The sequence below is a fragment of the Cucurbita moschata genome, unplaced genomic scaffold, assembly GCF_002738365.1.
Source record: "Cucurbita moschata cultivar Rifu unplaced genomic scaffold, Cmos_1.0 Cmo_Scf00013, whole genome shotgun sequence".
NCBI classification, from domain to species: Eukaryota; Viridiplantae; Streptophyta; class Magnoliopsida; order Cucurbitales; family Cucurbitaceae; genus Cucurbita; species Cucurbita moschata.
This window is the reverse complement of record NW_019268529.1, coordinates 1,583,228-1,597,802: the sequence shown is the minus strand read 5'-3', so window position 1 is coordinate 1,597,802 and position 14,575 is coordinate 1,583,228. Positions and strand designations below refer to the sequence as shown.

The 14,575-nt window shown below is 34.1% G+C and overlaps 2 protein-coding genes across 9 annotated transcripts in view; both read left to right on the top strand.

Moving 5' to 3' along the window:
* The first annotated feature begins 44 nt into the window (after nt 1–44).
* LOC111451185 (pentatricopeptide repeat-containing protein At3g54980, mitochondrial-like) lies at nt 45–9,035 on the top strand. 7 transcript variants are annotated; one of them, XM_023091500.1, is made up of 9 exons: nt 45–508; nt 591–661; nt 744–791; nt 881–922; nt 1,987–4,635; nt 4,715–4,782; nt 7,439–7,503; nt 8,504–8,560; nt 8,651–9,035. In XM_023091500.1, the coding sequence occupies exon 5, from the start codon at nt 2,010–2,012 to the stop codon at nt 4,581–4,583; it is 2,574 nt and encodes an 857-aa protein (XP_022947268.1). In that variant the 5' UTR covers nt 45–508; nt 591–661; nt 744–791; nt 881–922; nt 1,987–2,009; the 3' UTR covers nt 4,584–4,635; nt 4,715–4,782; nt 7,439–7,503; nt 8,504–8,560; nt 8,651–9,035. The 7 variants fall into 7 exon arrangements, with proteins under 7 accessions (XP_022947268.1, XP_022947267.1, XP_022947270.1 ...); XM_023091499.1 differs by lacking the exon at nt 744–791; XM_023091502.1 differs by lacking the exon at nt 744–791 and having other exon boundaries at nt 8,441–8,560.
* A 4,486-nt stretch (nt 9,036–13,521) lies between these two features.
* Nucleotides 13,522–14,575, top strand: part of LOC111451186 (patatin-like protein 2) — a 4,245-nt gene continuing 3,191 nt past the window's right edge. For both annotated transcript variants that reach the window (XM_023091508.1, XM_023091507.1), the window contains exons 1-2: nt 13,522–13,661; nt 13,741–13,922. In XM_023091508.1, coding sequence (XP_022947276.1) covers nt 13,548–13,661; nt 13,741–13,922 — 296 coding nt within the window. In that variant the 5' untranslated portion in view covers nt 13,522–13,547. The remainder of the gene's footprint in view (nt 13,662–13,740; nt 13,923–14,575) is intronic.

Below are 14,575 nucleotides of genomic sequence, written 5' to 3'. Positions count from 1 at the left end.
TAATCTTATACTTTTCATAATGGGTGGAATCAGGGCTTTGAATAAACCCTCCTTCTCCCTCGCGTGAAGCATCAGCCGCATAGCAGCATCCCATTCGATTTCCTCCGGCTACTCTCTGCGACGGTGTGCACGGCAACCACGAACCCAAGACGCACAACGGTGCAAGACCCACGAACAGTGCTGTTGTTTCCTCTTCGACGATTCGCGATGCTGACCGGCGCGATTCTTTCTGCGGTGGCTATTTTTCCGTCTTACTGTACCACGATGCATTTCTAAACTGTGAGCGAAAATGTGTGCTCTTGCACGGCCTCAATGCCCACAGATCTGATCGACAGCGCGAGGACTCTCCACTGCGGCACGAGTTCGATTGCATAAGCGGCACCCAAGCATTTTTTAAATTACCCGCACCACGTTCTGCCGCAATTAGAGTACCCACGATCCGTGAGGCTTAGATTTGTGAAATCGAATGAATTGCAAATTTGAGCCCTTTTTTGGCAAGGTTCAGTAGGTATGAGGCGTTTTGAACCCTTTCGAATCCTTTTGAAATATGTTAATGCGGGTTTTAACCATTGAGATCTTTCTGCTTACAGCTTTGAACCAATTCGAGCTTAATTGAATACTTTCCAGCACGGAATTGAGTTCGTTCCTTTGAGTTTTGGTGGTAAGACTCAGTCTAGACCTTTTCGAGCCATTTTTAAGTGCCTTAGCTTAGTCTCTTACACTTCGAAAGCTCTCTTTTTTAGGTTCAAATTAGTTCTGGACCGTCAAATCAAGTCTGAGGGTGATTTGTGGTTAAGATTTTCCTTTTTGGTCACTCACTTAGATTCAACTAAGGTTTTTAAATTAAGTCTAACCTTATGATGTTGTTTTTATTGTTTAGGAACATTTTCAGATTGATTTAGGAAATGCTCTAGCACTTTAGGTAAGCAGTTCCTATCTATTGAGTTTGATTGCTGTTTGGCTTTAATTGTTTTATTAAGTATATTTTATTGAACTCTTTTTCTATATGTTGAGTTCCGAATATGTTGGGCATGTAGTTGTAATTTGTAATGTTAAGCATGATGGGGTGCTTGTAGTGCTTCAGTTATGCTTAGCATGCTGAGATGTTGTGATTTGATCCTAAGTAGACAAGCATGTTGTAGAGTTGAGATTGTTTGAAAAAGAATGTTGGTTGTGTTAAGAGCACGTCTATGTAGTTTTTGGTGAAGTTCTTCGGTTGGGAAATAGCCATAAAGCCATTAGCACAAGTGAATCTACAAAAAAGAATGCCCTAGATGACTATTTCTAAGTTGGTGCCCCCCTATGCAAAAGGGAAAAAAAAAAAAAAAAAAAACGAATCACAAAATCACTTATTTATGCAATGCACATACTCTTAATATTTTTGGAAAAGGATTCTCAATACTTTCGGATGACACCTCACTTTTCATATGGAGATAAGGATTTATTGAATATAACCTTATTAACTTACCATCTTTTCAAGAATGCAAAAGCCTTGCTATGGAAAAATCTCATTATGACTTTCTTTGGACTCTGCGGAAAGAAAGAAATTAAAGAGTATTCACAGAGAAGGCACAAACTTATACAAAACTCTTCGATAGTGCTGTTTTTCATTTTGTATCTTGGTGTAAATTGCCTAGCACTTTTACCTTCCGGTAGTCACACCTCCCTCATTGTAAATTGGGAAGTCTTTTTTTTTTTTTTTGTTTTGGTAAACATCATGCGTAACACATCCCTTTTGTAAATTTCAAACATCAACGAAATTGTTTCTTGTAAAAAAAAAGGTATGATTTTGACATCGTTTTTTGAATGTTTTTTTTGTTTGGCTGAATCTTAGTCATACTTTCTCTCACTTAAACTCCTGTACTAAATTTAATATATGTTTTGATTGGTAGTGTTGCAATATTTCACATTTCTTCTCATTTTAAACTCATGGTTTTACTCTTGACCTCAATCTGCTCATTCCTGGTATTTGTTTTTGTTTTTTAGGCACTTTTATCGTGAAAGCGACTATGAGAAATCATTCACCAACTTCTCCATTCCTTCTCTACTCCCTCTTTAAAAACAAGCCTCTTGGTTTAAAATCAGAAATTGCAGGAAAAACTATCTTTCCTTTATCATCTTCTGGGCATATCAATCAAAGCACGGATGCTTCGGTGGAAACCTCGTCTAAAGTTGTCTCGCAGAGTAACTTAGTTTCTTTAGAGTCCATCAATGGTAAATGTGGTACCTCACCCGATTTTGCTTTAACTGAAAGTCATGTGATAAACACTCTTCTAGGCAACATAAGTGACCCAAAATCAGCATTGGAGTACTTCAAAAGGATTGAGAAGAAGAGTGGTTATGTCAAGAGCACTAATGCTGTATCTGTCCTGCTTCTCATTTTGATGAATTCGGCAGAGACCCAAAAAATAGCTCAGAATATGCTCAATCGGTTTGCGTCAGGAAATTCAGTCTCCTCTAGTTGTCTTATAAACGGTTTAGTAGAATGCATGAAGCTGTACAGTTTTCCATCAGATATTCAGGTTTTTAATTATTTATTGAATAGTTACGTTAGAGCTAACAAAATTGAAGAAGCTCTTCATTGTTTTAATAAAATGGTAGAATTTGATGTAAAGCCATCAATTCAGTGTATGAATATTCTTTTGACTGCTATGGTTAGGAAAAACATGATTTGTGAAGCACGGGAGTTGCATAACAAAATGTTGCTGGAAGGAGTTGCAGGTGACTGTTTTACTTTACATGTCATGATGTGTGCTTGTTTGAAGGAAAGAAATATTGTGGAGGCAGAGCAACGTTTTTTAGAAGCAAAAGCAAGAGGAGTGAAACTTGATCCACAAGTATATAGTACTTTTATCCATGTAGTTTGTTTGAAACCGAATTCTGGATATGCTTTGTCTTTGTTAAGAGAGATGAGAGCTACAGGTTGGGTTCCTTCTGAGGGCACATTTACAAGTGTTATTACTGCTTGTGTGAAGGAAGGAAATGTGGTAGAGGCTTTGCGGCTGAAAGATGACATGGTTAATTGTGGGAAGTCTATGAATTTGGTTGTTGCAACAAGTTTAATAAAGGGTTATTGCATGCAAGGAGACCTGAGTAGTGCTTTAGATCTTGTGAATGAAATTTATAACTGTGGTTTGGTTCCCAACAGAGTTACGTACTCAGTTATGATTGATGGTTTCTGTAAGAATCGGTGCATGGAAAAGGCTTATGAATTTTACTCTGAGATGAAAATTAAGGGTATCAAGCCAAGTGTTTATTCTTTGAATTCTATGATACAAGGGTATTTGAAATGCAAGTCTTTGCAAAATGCATTCACGATGTTTGATGAAGCAGTTGAGAGTGGTCTGGCAAATGTTTTCACGTTTAATACTTTATTGTCGTGGCTTTGTAAGGAGGGTAAGGTAAATGAAGCTTGCAATTTCTGGGATGAGGTGATTGTTAAGGGTATCAGTCCTAATGCCGTTTCTTACAATACCATGATACTCGGTCATTGTAGAAAAGGTAATATTATTGAAGCATGTAAGGTGTACAAGAAGATGCTAGATAATGGTTTTACCCCAAATGTTGTTACCTTTTCTATTCTAATGGACGGTTATTTCAAGAAAGGTGATATTGACAATGCTTTTAGTATATTTCACAAAATGATAGATGCTAATATTCTCCCCACAGACATCACTTTAGGCATTATTATCAAAGGTTTGTGCAAAGCTGGTCGTACTTCGGAGGGAAGGGATATGTTCAATAAGTTTGTTTCTGAAGGTTCTATTCCTACATGTGTAGCTTACAATACTATTATTGATGGTTTCATCAAGGAAGGTGACATTAATTTGGCCTTGAATGTATTTAGGGAAATGTGTGAAGTTGGCGTTTCTCCTAGTATTGTTACCTACACGTCCTTCATTGATGGGTTTTGTAAAAGTAATAATATAGATCTTGCTTTAAAGTTGTTGAATGATATGAAAAGGAAGGGTCTTGAAATGGACATTACGGCATATGGCACACTTATTGACAGTTTTTGCAAAAGAAGGGATATGAAAAGTGCATGTGAACTTTATAACGAACTTCTTGGAGCTGGTTTATCTCCAAATGTTGTTATTTACAATAGCATGATTACTGGGTTTAAGAATCTAAACAACATGGAAGCAGCAATTGACTTATATAAGAACATGGTGAATGAGGGGATTCCATGTGATTTGCAAACTTATACCTCATTGATTGACGGACTCCTGAAAGAAGGAAGACTTCTTTATGCATCTGATCTCTACACTGAAATGCTTTCCAAGGGTATTTTGCCTGATAATCGAGCACAAACAGTTCTCATCACTGGTCTTTGTAACGAAGGACAATTAGAAAATGCACGCAAGATTTTGGAAGAGATGAATGGAAGAAACTTGACTCCTAGTGTTCTCATTTATAACACATTAATAGCTGGACACTTTAAGGAAGGAAATTTGCAAGAGGCTTTTAGATTGCATGATGAGATGCTGGGTAGAGGTCTTGTTCCCGATAACACTACGTATGATATTCTTGTCAATGGAAAGTTCAAAGGCGATTGTACTTTTAATAGAGATTTGAGTTTCTAAGTAGCTAGACTCGCCCTTCTCTATTGTTCCCAAAAGAAAGCGTGGTTATTAGGTATTTTGTCTTTTATTTATTTATTTATTCTGCATGATATGTTCTTTAAGAAATAATATTGACCATGGTTTTTTTTTAGGTATGTTTTCTTTTTCATTTTGGAAGCGTTAAGAGGCTTCATGTCTCTGTCCCTCTTCAGTTTCAAAGGTATGGCTTTAAAGTCAGGATTCTTTAGTTAATGTGTTTTTATAATTGCCTTGGAAATTTCAACAGCCATAATCTTCAATAAAGATACCTCATATAAAGTTCTTATAATATGTTGCTGACTTATTTATTAATTGTTGTCATTGGTCAAACATCCAACTCATGGAAATTTTGCATGCCCCTCTGTTGAATTTGCATTAGTTATTACAAACAGGTTAAGTTTTAAGGTTTCTGCCTAAACTTTTGTTATTATAATCAGGTTATATTATAAGTTTGGTGCCAGACGTTAAATTTTTAAGTTAAAACCTTGATTAATCAGGTTATATTATAAATTTTAAGTTATCTAACTTCAATTTTATGTTTAATAGGTAGACTAACTTTTCTATACTCTTACGAACAGAGATGAAAATCCTTCTTGATCAATCAACCTTGATTCAATCTCCTACCTAAGGGCCTATGTTTCTTTAAGTTAGTTCTTTCTTGGCTCATCTTTTGGGCTATTATTTTTTAGGCTCGTGATGTGAGGTAGCTTCGGCAACGGGTAAAGACTAGCATCTTGTAAACATCTACACAAAGGGTCTCTCCTACCTTAAGTAATACTCAAGAGGAGGCAAGTTGATGGTTTTCTTGGAGGTCCAGAACCATAAACCTGAAGGCTAGCTTCAACTGAACACTCCACCAATTGGTGTCCAGCCTAAACTTGAATGATTCGAGGGTTTAACGTGCAAGTTACACTAACTCATACACTCAAGGATGCTCTTGGCCCCAACTTTGAGGAGACAACTGAAACTTTATTTTCATTCAACTTCTCGTTACTAGGTTACAAAGAAACACAAGGTGGATTTATACATGGCCAAGCATGAAAAATCTAAAATGCATAATGTAAAGTTAAACAAGATTAACCTAATAAAACTAACTAAAACAATTTAATTAAAGTGTAGGGAAGGAAGGGAGTGAGGTTAAGCACGTATGCCCACAAAAAAGGCCCAATAAAGTTCTTGTCAACAACAACTACAAGGTCAACTAAAAAAAATCTGAAGTTAACAAAAGTACATTTAAAAGCCAAGGTGTTGGTCGAAATAGCCAAGATGTGCAACCTATTAACCCAACTTTGAAAGATCAAGGGCCAAAATTATAATTTAACCTTACAAATAATGCTGGGCTTCTCCTACGGAGTAAGGAAAGGACATCAGCCTAAAAAGGTGAAGTTCTTCCTTTGGAAAATAGTGCATAAAGCCATTAGCACAAGTGAAAATCTCCAAAAAAAAAAAAAGAATGTCTTACATCACTCTTTCTCCAAATTGGTGTCCATTATGCAAGAAAGAAACCGAATCACAAAGCCACTTGTTTATACAATGCATATACGCTTAGAATTTCTGGACAACGATTTTCAATATATTCGAATGACATCTCACATTTCCTAGGGAGGTAAAGGAATTTTTGGATATGGCCTTAACGTACCACCCTTTCAAGAATGCAAAAGCCCTATTATGGAAAAACTTCATCAGGACTTTCTTTTGAAATCTGCAGAAAGAAAGAAATCAGAGAATATTGTAGAAAAGACATAAACCTGCACAAAACTTTTCGACAATGTTGTTTACCAAGCTATATATTGGTGTAAACTGTCTAATATTTATACTTCCTATAGCTATACCTTTCTCAATGCAAATTGGGAAGGTCCATGGATTATACATCCCTTTTGTAAATTCCAATCATCAATGAAATTGTCTCTTATAAAATAAATAAATAAATAAATAAATAATTCTTGGCTTCTTTCCGCAGGTAGCTTTTTTTTTTAATAGTCACGATTATTCTACTATTGAAATCTCGGTGTATTTATTACAATATATGCTCGTTCGTTTCAATTTGCATCAATATCTTTTTTCATCCAGCAGGTCTGTGGTTATTGGTTGCTAGTGAACTTATCTAGCTTGCTTTCATCGCTGCTTAATGGATATTATTGTTTTTCAATTTGAAGAAATCCTTTATAATTTCTTTTTCCTTACTTTCATCCTGGAAATCCAACATATTGGTGTCTTGCGAGGCACAACAGAGCCAATCCTCCGCTTATATCCTATGTCAAGAGACACCTATGAACTTGCTCTATCACCCTTGCTTCTGAGATTAACATTTTTCAAACTTGAGAGAAGAGGCACTGAACATCATCCATCCTTCTTTCTTACATAGAAGATGGATTCTTTTCTTATTGGAACATGTCAACTAAACTTTTTATATAGTAAGGATCCAGCATACTATCTTCCATAATTATTCTGTCAAAATTTTCCATATGTTAGCCCAATTATCATGGAAGAGGAATCTTATAGCCCAACTTCTCTTTGCTATCTTATTTAATTAGATTGAAAATTCATCATACCAGCCGTGATTTGAATTTTTCTGCATCCAGCTTGTTTCATTTTGAATCTGTTCTTTTTCTAAGAATTATAGTTCAGATGCTCTGAAGAATCTCCACTAATGATTCTTCCATTGGGATGAATTGGTCTCTATGCATCCTGATAGATGAAATTTAGAATTTGTTGTTTTCTCCTCCTCTATCATGTTTCTGTTTCGAACTAGCTTCAGAACTAATAGAGAAAGATTGTTTTCAATTTTACAATGATTAAAATTCATGGAATCCGACACCATAATTCATCAATTTCAGAGCAAGCAAGAAGGAATGAACCTAACCAACCTTTCCTTAGAGAGAGATGGTCACTGATCGAGCAGGTACCTTTTTTTCCTCCTCTTCTTTCTACCTCTTTTCCATGCATGACGTCTTTGTTGTTTTTAATGTTTTTTTGGATCTAGAACTTCAAAAGGTACTGGATACAATCAATTTTGGGAAAGTATATAGAACTCGGTATATAAATATTAACGCCTTTACACTAAGTTTAGGTAAATTTTTATGTGCACTTTTTATTTGCCTTAAAGTTAAAAATTCCTGGGTTGGTTCATCACTTAAATGAAACAAGGTGTAGCTAAATAAATATAGTAATTTGATTTACATAAATAAAAAAGTTTGGAACTTATCAAATATTGCGCAGCTTCATAGTGTGTTCTTTCAAAATATTCAAAATTATAAGCTTTCTTGTAAATTAGATTGCAAGTTTCGTTTGGCTCTGGGGGCTTATTAATTTTTTTATTCATGGATGTTCTTTAATTTGTATTCTTGCGCTGAAAGAAGGATGTGTGCAACCAGAAAGCTTTTCTGTTCTACTCGTACTTTCCTTTCTTTTTGTAAATTTCATATATTTTTTATAAAAAAAAGGATTTTTTAATACTCCTCGGCCTTACATAAGACCTCCTATTCTGATGCGATCAATCCAAAATCTATAAGTTAATGGGTTACGGTAAATTTAATCTCATATCAATACTTTTTACCATATGGGTACTTTTTTTATTTCACAAATGCCTTAGTTCCATACTTTAATTGTTGTAATGATGGGTTTGTATTTCTGGATCAAAATATTTTTAATATTTGTACTTGATGAAGGGAAAGTGTATTACAGGGGTTCGGTTCGGTCTAAATAGTTGACTTCATTTGCTTCCATATCTTGTCTTCTTCTTTTAGATGAACTTCGTGGGGTTATCAATGCTTTTACATTCCTTTACATATAGTAAGAACATATCAGGGTTTGACATATATAAACATATGCATCCTTAGGTTCGGATAATCCCTTATATTTACTGATCATTTGAACATCAACATACCTTGAAATTATGTCAGGCAGATAAGGGCACTACACAATTTTGTTAGTTCCCTGAAGGCACGAATAGTACTTCGGTGCGTATGTTCTCGTGCAAATTGATGTTACATTTTGTTACTGAGCTTTCTCCTTTCTAAAACCCCTAGGCTGCTGTGTGTGTTATGCAGAGGTAGTGAAGAGTGTATGATGCACACGATCTCTCAAGTGCCTTTCTGCAACTTTTTGTTGGCCCAAGCACACTTCAAAATCTTCAATACTTGCTGCTGGGGTTCTCCAAGAAATGCTACAGATGCTGTAGTTGAATCATTGACAGGATCCTTAAGAGCAGCAACTATTGAAAAGATCTTATCTCAAAAAGGCAAAGCATTCTCCTTGTGGAGTTCGGGTAACTTTAGAGCAGTTTTGGCAGAGTACAAGGCCTGTGGGCTTGTTTTGTTGTATAATCATCGTTTTCCATTTAGATATTATGAAGGTTTCTGAAAATGGGTTATGTTTAAATTGATCCAATTTAGTTCTTGACTATGAAACATACTTAAATATGTTATCTTTCTATATCCATCTTCTTCCTTTTAATATTTGATTGTTCATGATTTCTTGTGGTGTTCTTCCATCTTGTTTCTTCACATGTAAGCTTCCTTATATAATTAAGACTTCCCATTTGATTCCCTTCATCTATCCTTATCTCACGTTTTTTATTATTTAATTTTAGCTTACTACACACATTAAATATGCAAATATCTATCAATTTTCATAAATAATAAAATATTAATGGTTGATAACTTTATAAAATACCGATAGTTTGTAAAAGAAAAATGAATACATCATAACAAAAATAAAATTGGTTGAATTATAAATTCAAGTTTGCTCGTGTTGACAACAACAGTTTTTGCTTCCCCTGTGCCAATTGTCGGGTTCCATTGTCATATGCCACATGGCTGCCTTGCCATGACTAGATCGTCGCAATCGTTGAGAGGGATCGTGTGCGAACCCACTAAGAGTACATGGGTCGAGTTGTATTGAGTTGAGGGAATTTTTTGGACGACCAATTCAAAATTCAGGTTTGTTGGATTGGTTATCCAACCTAACTCTTGAAAGATTTTCCTCAAGAGCTCACGTTGACGAGAAGGCTTGGCACCTCGATGTTGGCTCTTCGCCACCTGGAGCTATAGTATGTTCAAAGGGTTGGGCTGTTCGCCCATTAAAGCGGTACGTGAACTGGGTTCAGAATGTTCGCCCATATGCAGTGTGAGCGTTAGAACATTGAGAGGACCTTTCCCTAGTACGAGAGGACTCGAAATGACGCACCTCTAGTGTTTTTTTTTTATCTATCGTATATAATCATTTAGTACAATCTTTAGCTTAAATAAAAGATATTAAAAGTTATAAAAAGTAGAAGTGAATCATAATCACTAAAATGAACAAATTCTTTTTCAATATAGTCACAATATTTAAAATCATTTATTTTTTTTACCAAGCCAGATAAAAAAAATGGAGTAAAGTAGAAAGAATTCTTCCAAAATTTTAGTCTTTTCCAACCAACCCAAGATATACATTTCTAATTCTAAAAAATGCATTTAAAAATTCATAAAATGAAAATAATTTGCTTTAAAATAACTCAAATATATACTCGATCACATTGAACAAAATAAGTTCTTGGTTCAAAACGCATTCAACTTATTATAAATTATATTCTTAAAATTATTCATATTTAAAAAATAGTATAAAATATTGAGTTGTTTTTGTTAATTTTAAAAGAAGTTATGAAATAGAAAATGATATTTATTTTCTAACTAAATAAAATAATAAAATAATAATAAACAAAATAATAAAATAATAGAATTTGTACACGTGTGTATCGGATTTGTAATAATTATATATCAATGTGCATGAAAATTACAAGGTCAATTACCTATCTGGGTACATAGGAATTGTACTATTTCCTGCGATATAGCATTGTGACAATTACCTACCCGTATGAACTAACGTATTGTGATTTTTGACTTGTGATGACTACTCATCTACGTTCATGGGAGTTTGACAAGTTTTGAAACAGTTTTTTTTGGTAATCCAATGTAACAGCCTAAACCAGATATTGTCCTCTTTGGGTTTTTTTTTCTGACTTCTTCTCAAGGTTTCCACACTATTATAAATGGTGTTTTGTTCTCCTCCTCAACCGATGTGGAATATCACATTCGATTTTGTGATATTTTTGTTATGTATGTATTTAGATAACTTACTAAGTATTTTTAATACTACTTTTCTACAAATATTTTCAAATAAAGGAAAGGGCATATAAAGGTTGTGATCGGAGGGACTTCTAGCTGCCCTAGGATATTGTCCTCGTTCTTTTATTGACTATTTTATTTATTTTCAGAAATCGTCCTAAACCTCTTATTTTATTTGCTTTGCAAACTCGAGACACTGTTGAGGGAGATTGCTATTTACAAAGTAAATTTGGATGCATTATTTTGGAAGTCGACGACCGATTTAAGCACATCTACCCGTCGAGATTTGACATGGGATCCTAGGGTGCACTTAGAATTCATTCTATACTATTGCCTATGTCTTATGTCCATATGTCATGATCTGTGAGGTGTAACCTCATTCAACTTGGTTGGCTTAATTGAGGTCATTATGGATTGAGTTAATCCATACCGAATTTTTACCTATACAAGGTTAGTTATTGAATCCTATGTAGATCTATAATGACAATGCCAAGCTCTAGGAGAGAGCGAGCCTTGTGCCAAAATAGAAAGCAACTAGAACATCCCTTTTAATAGATTCTCAAATAAGACTTATGCAGAGTCATTACATCTATAATCATTGTGTAATTTACGTTAACAAAACTCTAAAAAAAAATTATAGGAACGAAACTAGAGTATTAAAGAGGATTCTCTTACTCTCCCTTCTTTCCACCATTTTGTCCATTACAAGAATTATGAAATTAAAAATAATAAATAAAGTTTTCTAACGACTCATGAAATGATGCTTGAAACAAGACTATCCAATTTTGTAGATGAAAATAAATGCTGGTTGAATCTTTTTGACTTTAGATCGTGTAATAAATCCAGTTGAAACATTTGAAACACTGTGATCTTTAACATCCTCCATACCCAAAGTTGGTCTATGAACAGTTAAAGCATCTCTTAGAATTTAGAGACACTCCAAATGCTCAGATAGCAGTAGATACTAGACTCAAACTTCCAAGAGCCAAGAGTAAAGTCCATGGATACCTACCGAAATAAAGATGTGATAGCTTGTGAATGTTTGCTGAATCCACCACACCTAAATGGTGTGAAAGTTATCTTATTTATAATCAAATAAATTACAAGGATATGGAAATAGTAATAAATGGAAATAACAATAAATGGGAAGATACCTATAGTAATAAGGCAAAGATTAGATATTTGCCTTATAATAAAATATCAAATATAATATATATGGTAAACTATACTTTATTACTAAATATCCTTAACAATAGCCAACAAGTAGATTGTTTAACGAGTATTTTATAATCACCCCTTCCCCTTTCTTCTTCAAAGTGTTTGCAAGCTATCTGACAGAGGTGGAGAAGCATTCAAGAGTTGCACGATTATAGAAGGAATCGTTCCAAAACAACAGTCTATTTTTATATTCTGAGTCATTTATATTTCGATCCGTAATTGTATTTGAAACTCATTTCTATTACAACGTCATATTGTAATAATGAAATTAAACATATTATAAAATTAAAAAAGATTTGTGTAATGATTGATGGCATATAAAAATTTAGGATTTGAGATTGTTATACATTAAGTAATAGGGTATATGGATTGCATTAATATTGGATTTTGCGATGGTCAATGAAAAAGATTGATTGGGGCCCATCCCCACAAGGATAACGTGCATCCAAATAATTATACTAAACGTGCTTATTGCTCAACTATGATTAATCAAAGATAAACACAAATTAGCTGTTATCTAATTAATTAATTAATTGTTCATTAATTTAATTAGTTGATTAATTCAAGTCAATTCACCTTTGCCATACGCTAATCCTTTTTTTTTTTTAATTACTTAAACATCAATTATAAACATCATCATGTTTTAATAAATTTTTTTTTTTTTTATTAAGTTGTGTCACTGTCACTTACAATAACTTACCTCGTTAACCATTATTTTACCATACTTTGATATGCACTTATTGATATATAGAGTTTCTGATTATCAAGTCTACTGATCGTACGAGATAGGTGGGGTCGTTGGGGACTACGTGGGAAAGGAGATACACTCAGCTGGTGAGAAAGAGAGTGATCCACTAAAGATTGTGCATAGTGGTATTGATCGTGGTAACCCTAATTCGGGTTATTCTTAAAGAAGAAAAAAAAGTAGTAATAATGATAAAGGCACCGTACTCTCTCTCACATCACTTGTTGTAGTGTCTCGAGACGATGTTGGGTCGCTAGCAACTTGCACACAAATTAGCTGCGGATGAAGTAAATTGTGACATTTTTTAGATTCAACTATCGAAAGCATAAACCTAAAAGAATTGAAGACCATTCGAAAATAAGAAAATGACATCGCAATTACAATTTGATCTCGATGAGACATTACATCAATGAAAAGTTAATTCATTAAATTGCATTTTTTTATTTATTGAATTCAATCCAGTTTAACTCAACTTAGGATTATTTACTTAAAGTTACCAATTATTCAAACTCAATCTAAACGGTATGTGTTGAGCTAAAATGTTTTTCGAGCTATTGAATTTTCTGAATACCTCTAAATTAATCTAAAATTGGGTTGAGCGCGTTTTTGAAGTCATGTTATTATTTAAACACTCCCGATCAATCTAATCAAAACGAAATTAATCTCCCAACCACCATAATAATCTTTAAGTTAAAGGTGGTTAAATAAACACCAAAAAAATTGTAATATTGTAAGATAATAAAGCCCACCAACAAAAAGAAAATAGAATTAAAGTAAGATTTAATCCATGACCCATTCCAAGAACACAAAACAATATAATATATATATATATATATGAATTTGTGGGGGGAAATTAGGGAGATCGTGAGAGAAACGATGGAAGCAAATTTTGCAAGGGGGAGGATGATAACGGTGCTGAGCATCGACGGCGGGGGAATAAGAGGGATTATTCCGGCCACCGTACTCAGGTTTCTTGAATCCAAGCTTCAGGTAAAAAACAGAACATGTTGCCGGAGTTGGGAATTGGTGGGAGGCTAATACGGTGATTATTTTTGGTGGTTGGATTTAGGAAATCGACGGTCCAGATGCGAGAGTGGCGGATTATTTTGATGTGATCGCGGGAACGAGCACCGGGGGGTTGGTGACCACCATGATTACGGCTCCGAATGACCTGAATCGGCCTATGTTTGCGGCGGCGGATATCGTCCAGTTCTACTTGGATCACTCTCCCCGTATCTTCCCTCAGACAAAGTTGGTACTTTTCTCTTAAACAAACAAACAAACAAACAATTTCTTTCCAAAAATGTCCCTTCTAATTATTCACTTTCTCCATATTAACCTTTCTTTATTTCTTCCATTAATATTACATTGCTGGTGCAGGGAGTGAAGTATCGTTACCTGTTAACACTACAAGAAATAATGGATACAATGTCATATGGAAAATTTTTTATAACGTTTTTTTTGGATACAATAGCATACGCAAAATGCTATCGTTGACTTTTTATAGCGTTTTTTGTACGTCGTAGAAATTGGTAGAGTTTATTAGTATATGAATCTACCAACGGATTTTTTGGGTGAGGGGAAATGAGTTAGATAGGAAAAAGTTGACCATTTTTTTAATTTGTCAAACATTACAAGTTTCTTACCAAAAAAAAATATTTTAAAGTTAAACGGGTTGAACTAGGTTTCTATAATGTATATCAAATGATTGAGGCCACGTAATTATGACGTATAGCTAAAATTTTTAATTGAATTTTTTAATGTTCTAAAATTTTTTGATGTAATTTTGACTTTTTTTATATTTACCATATCATTTACAAGTAAAAAAATAAACAAGAAAAGACTTTCATTGACTTTTTGCAAAAAAAAAAAAAAAAAAAAAAAAAAATATATATATATATATA

What these genes read in the sequence shown, in the direction of transcription:
- LOC111451185 (XM_023091503.1), top strand. Translation starts at nt 2,010, where the DNA reads ATGAGAAATCATTCACCAACTTCTCCATTCCTTCTCTACTCCCTCTTT.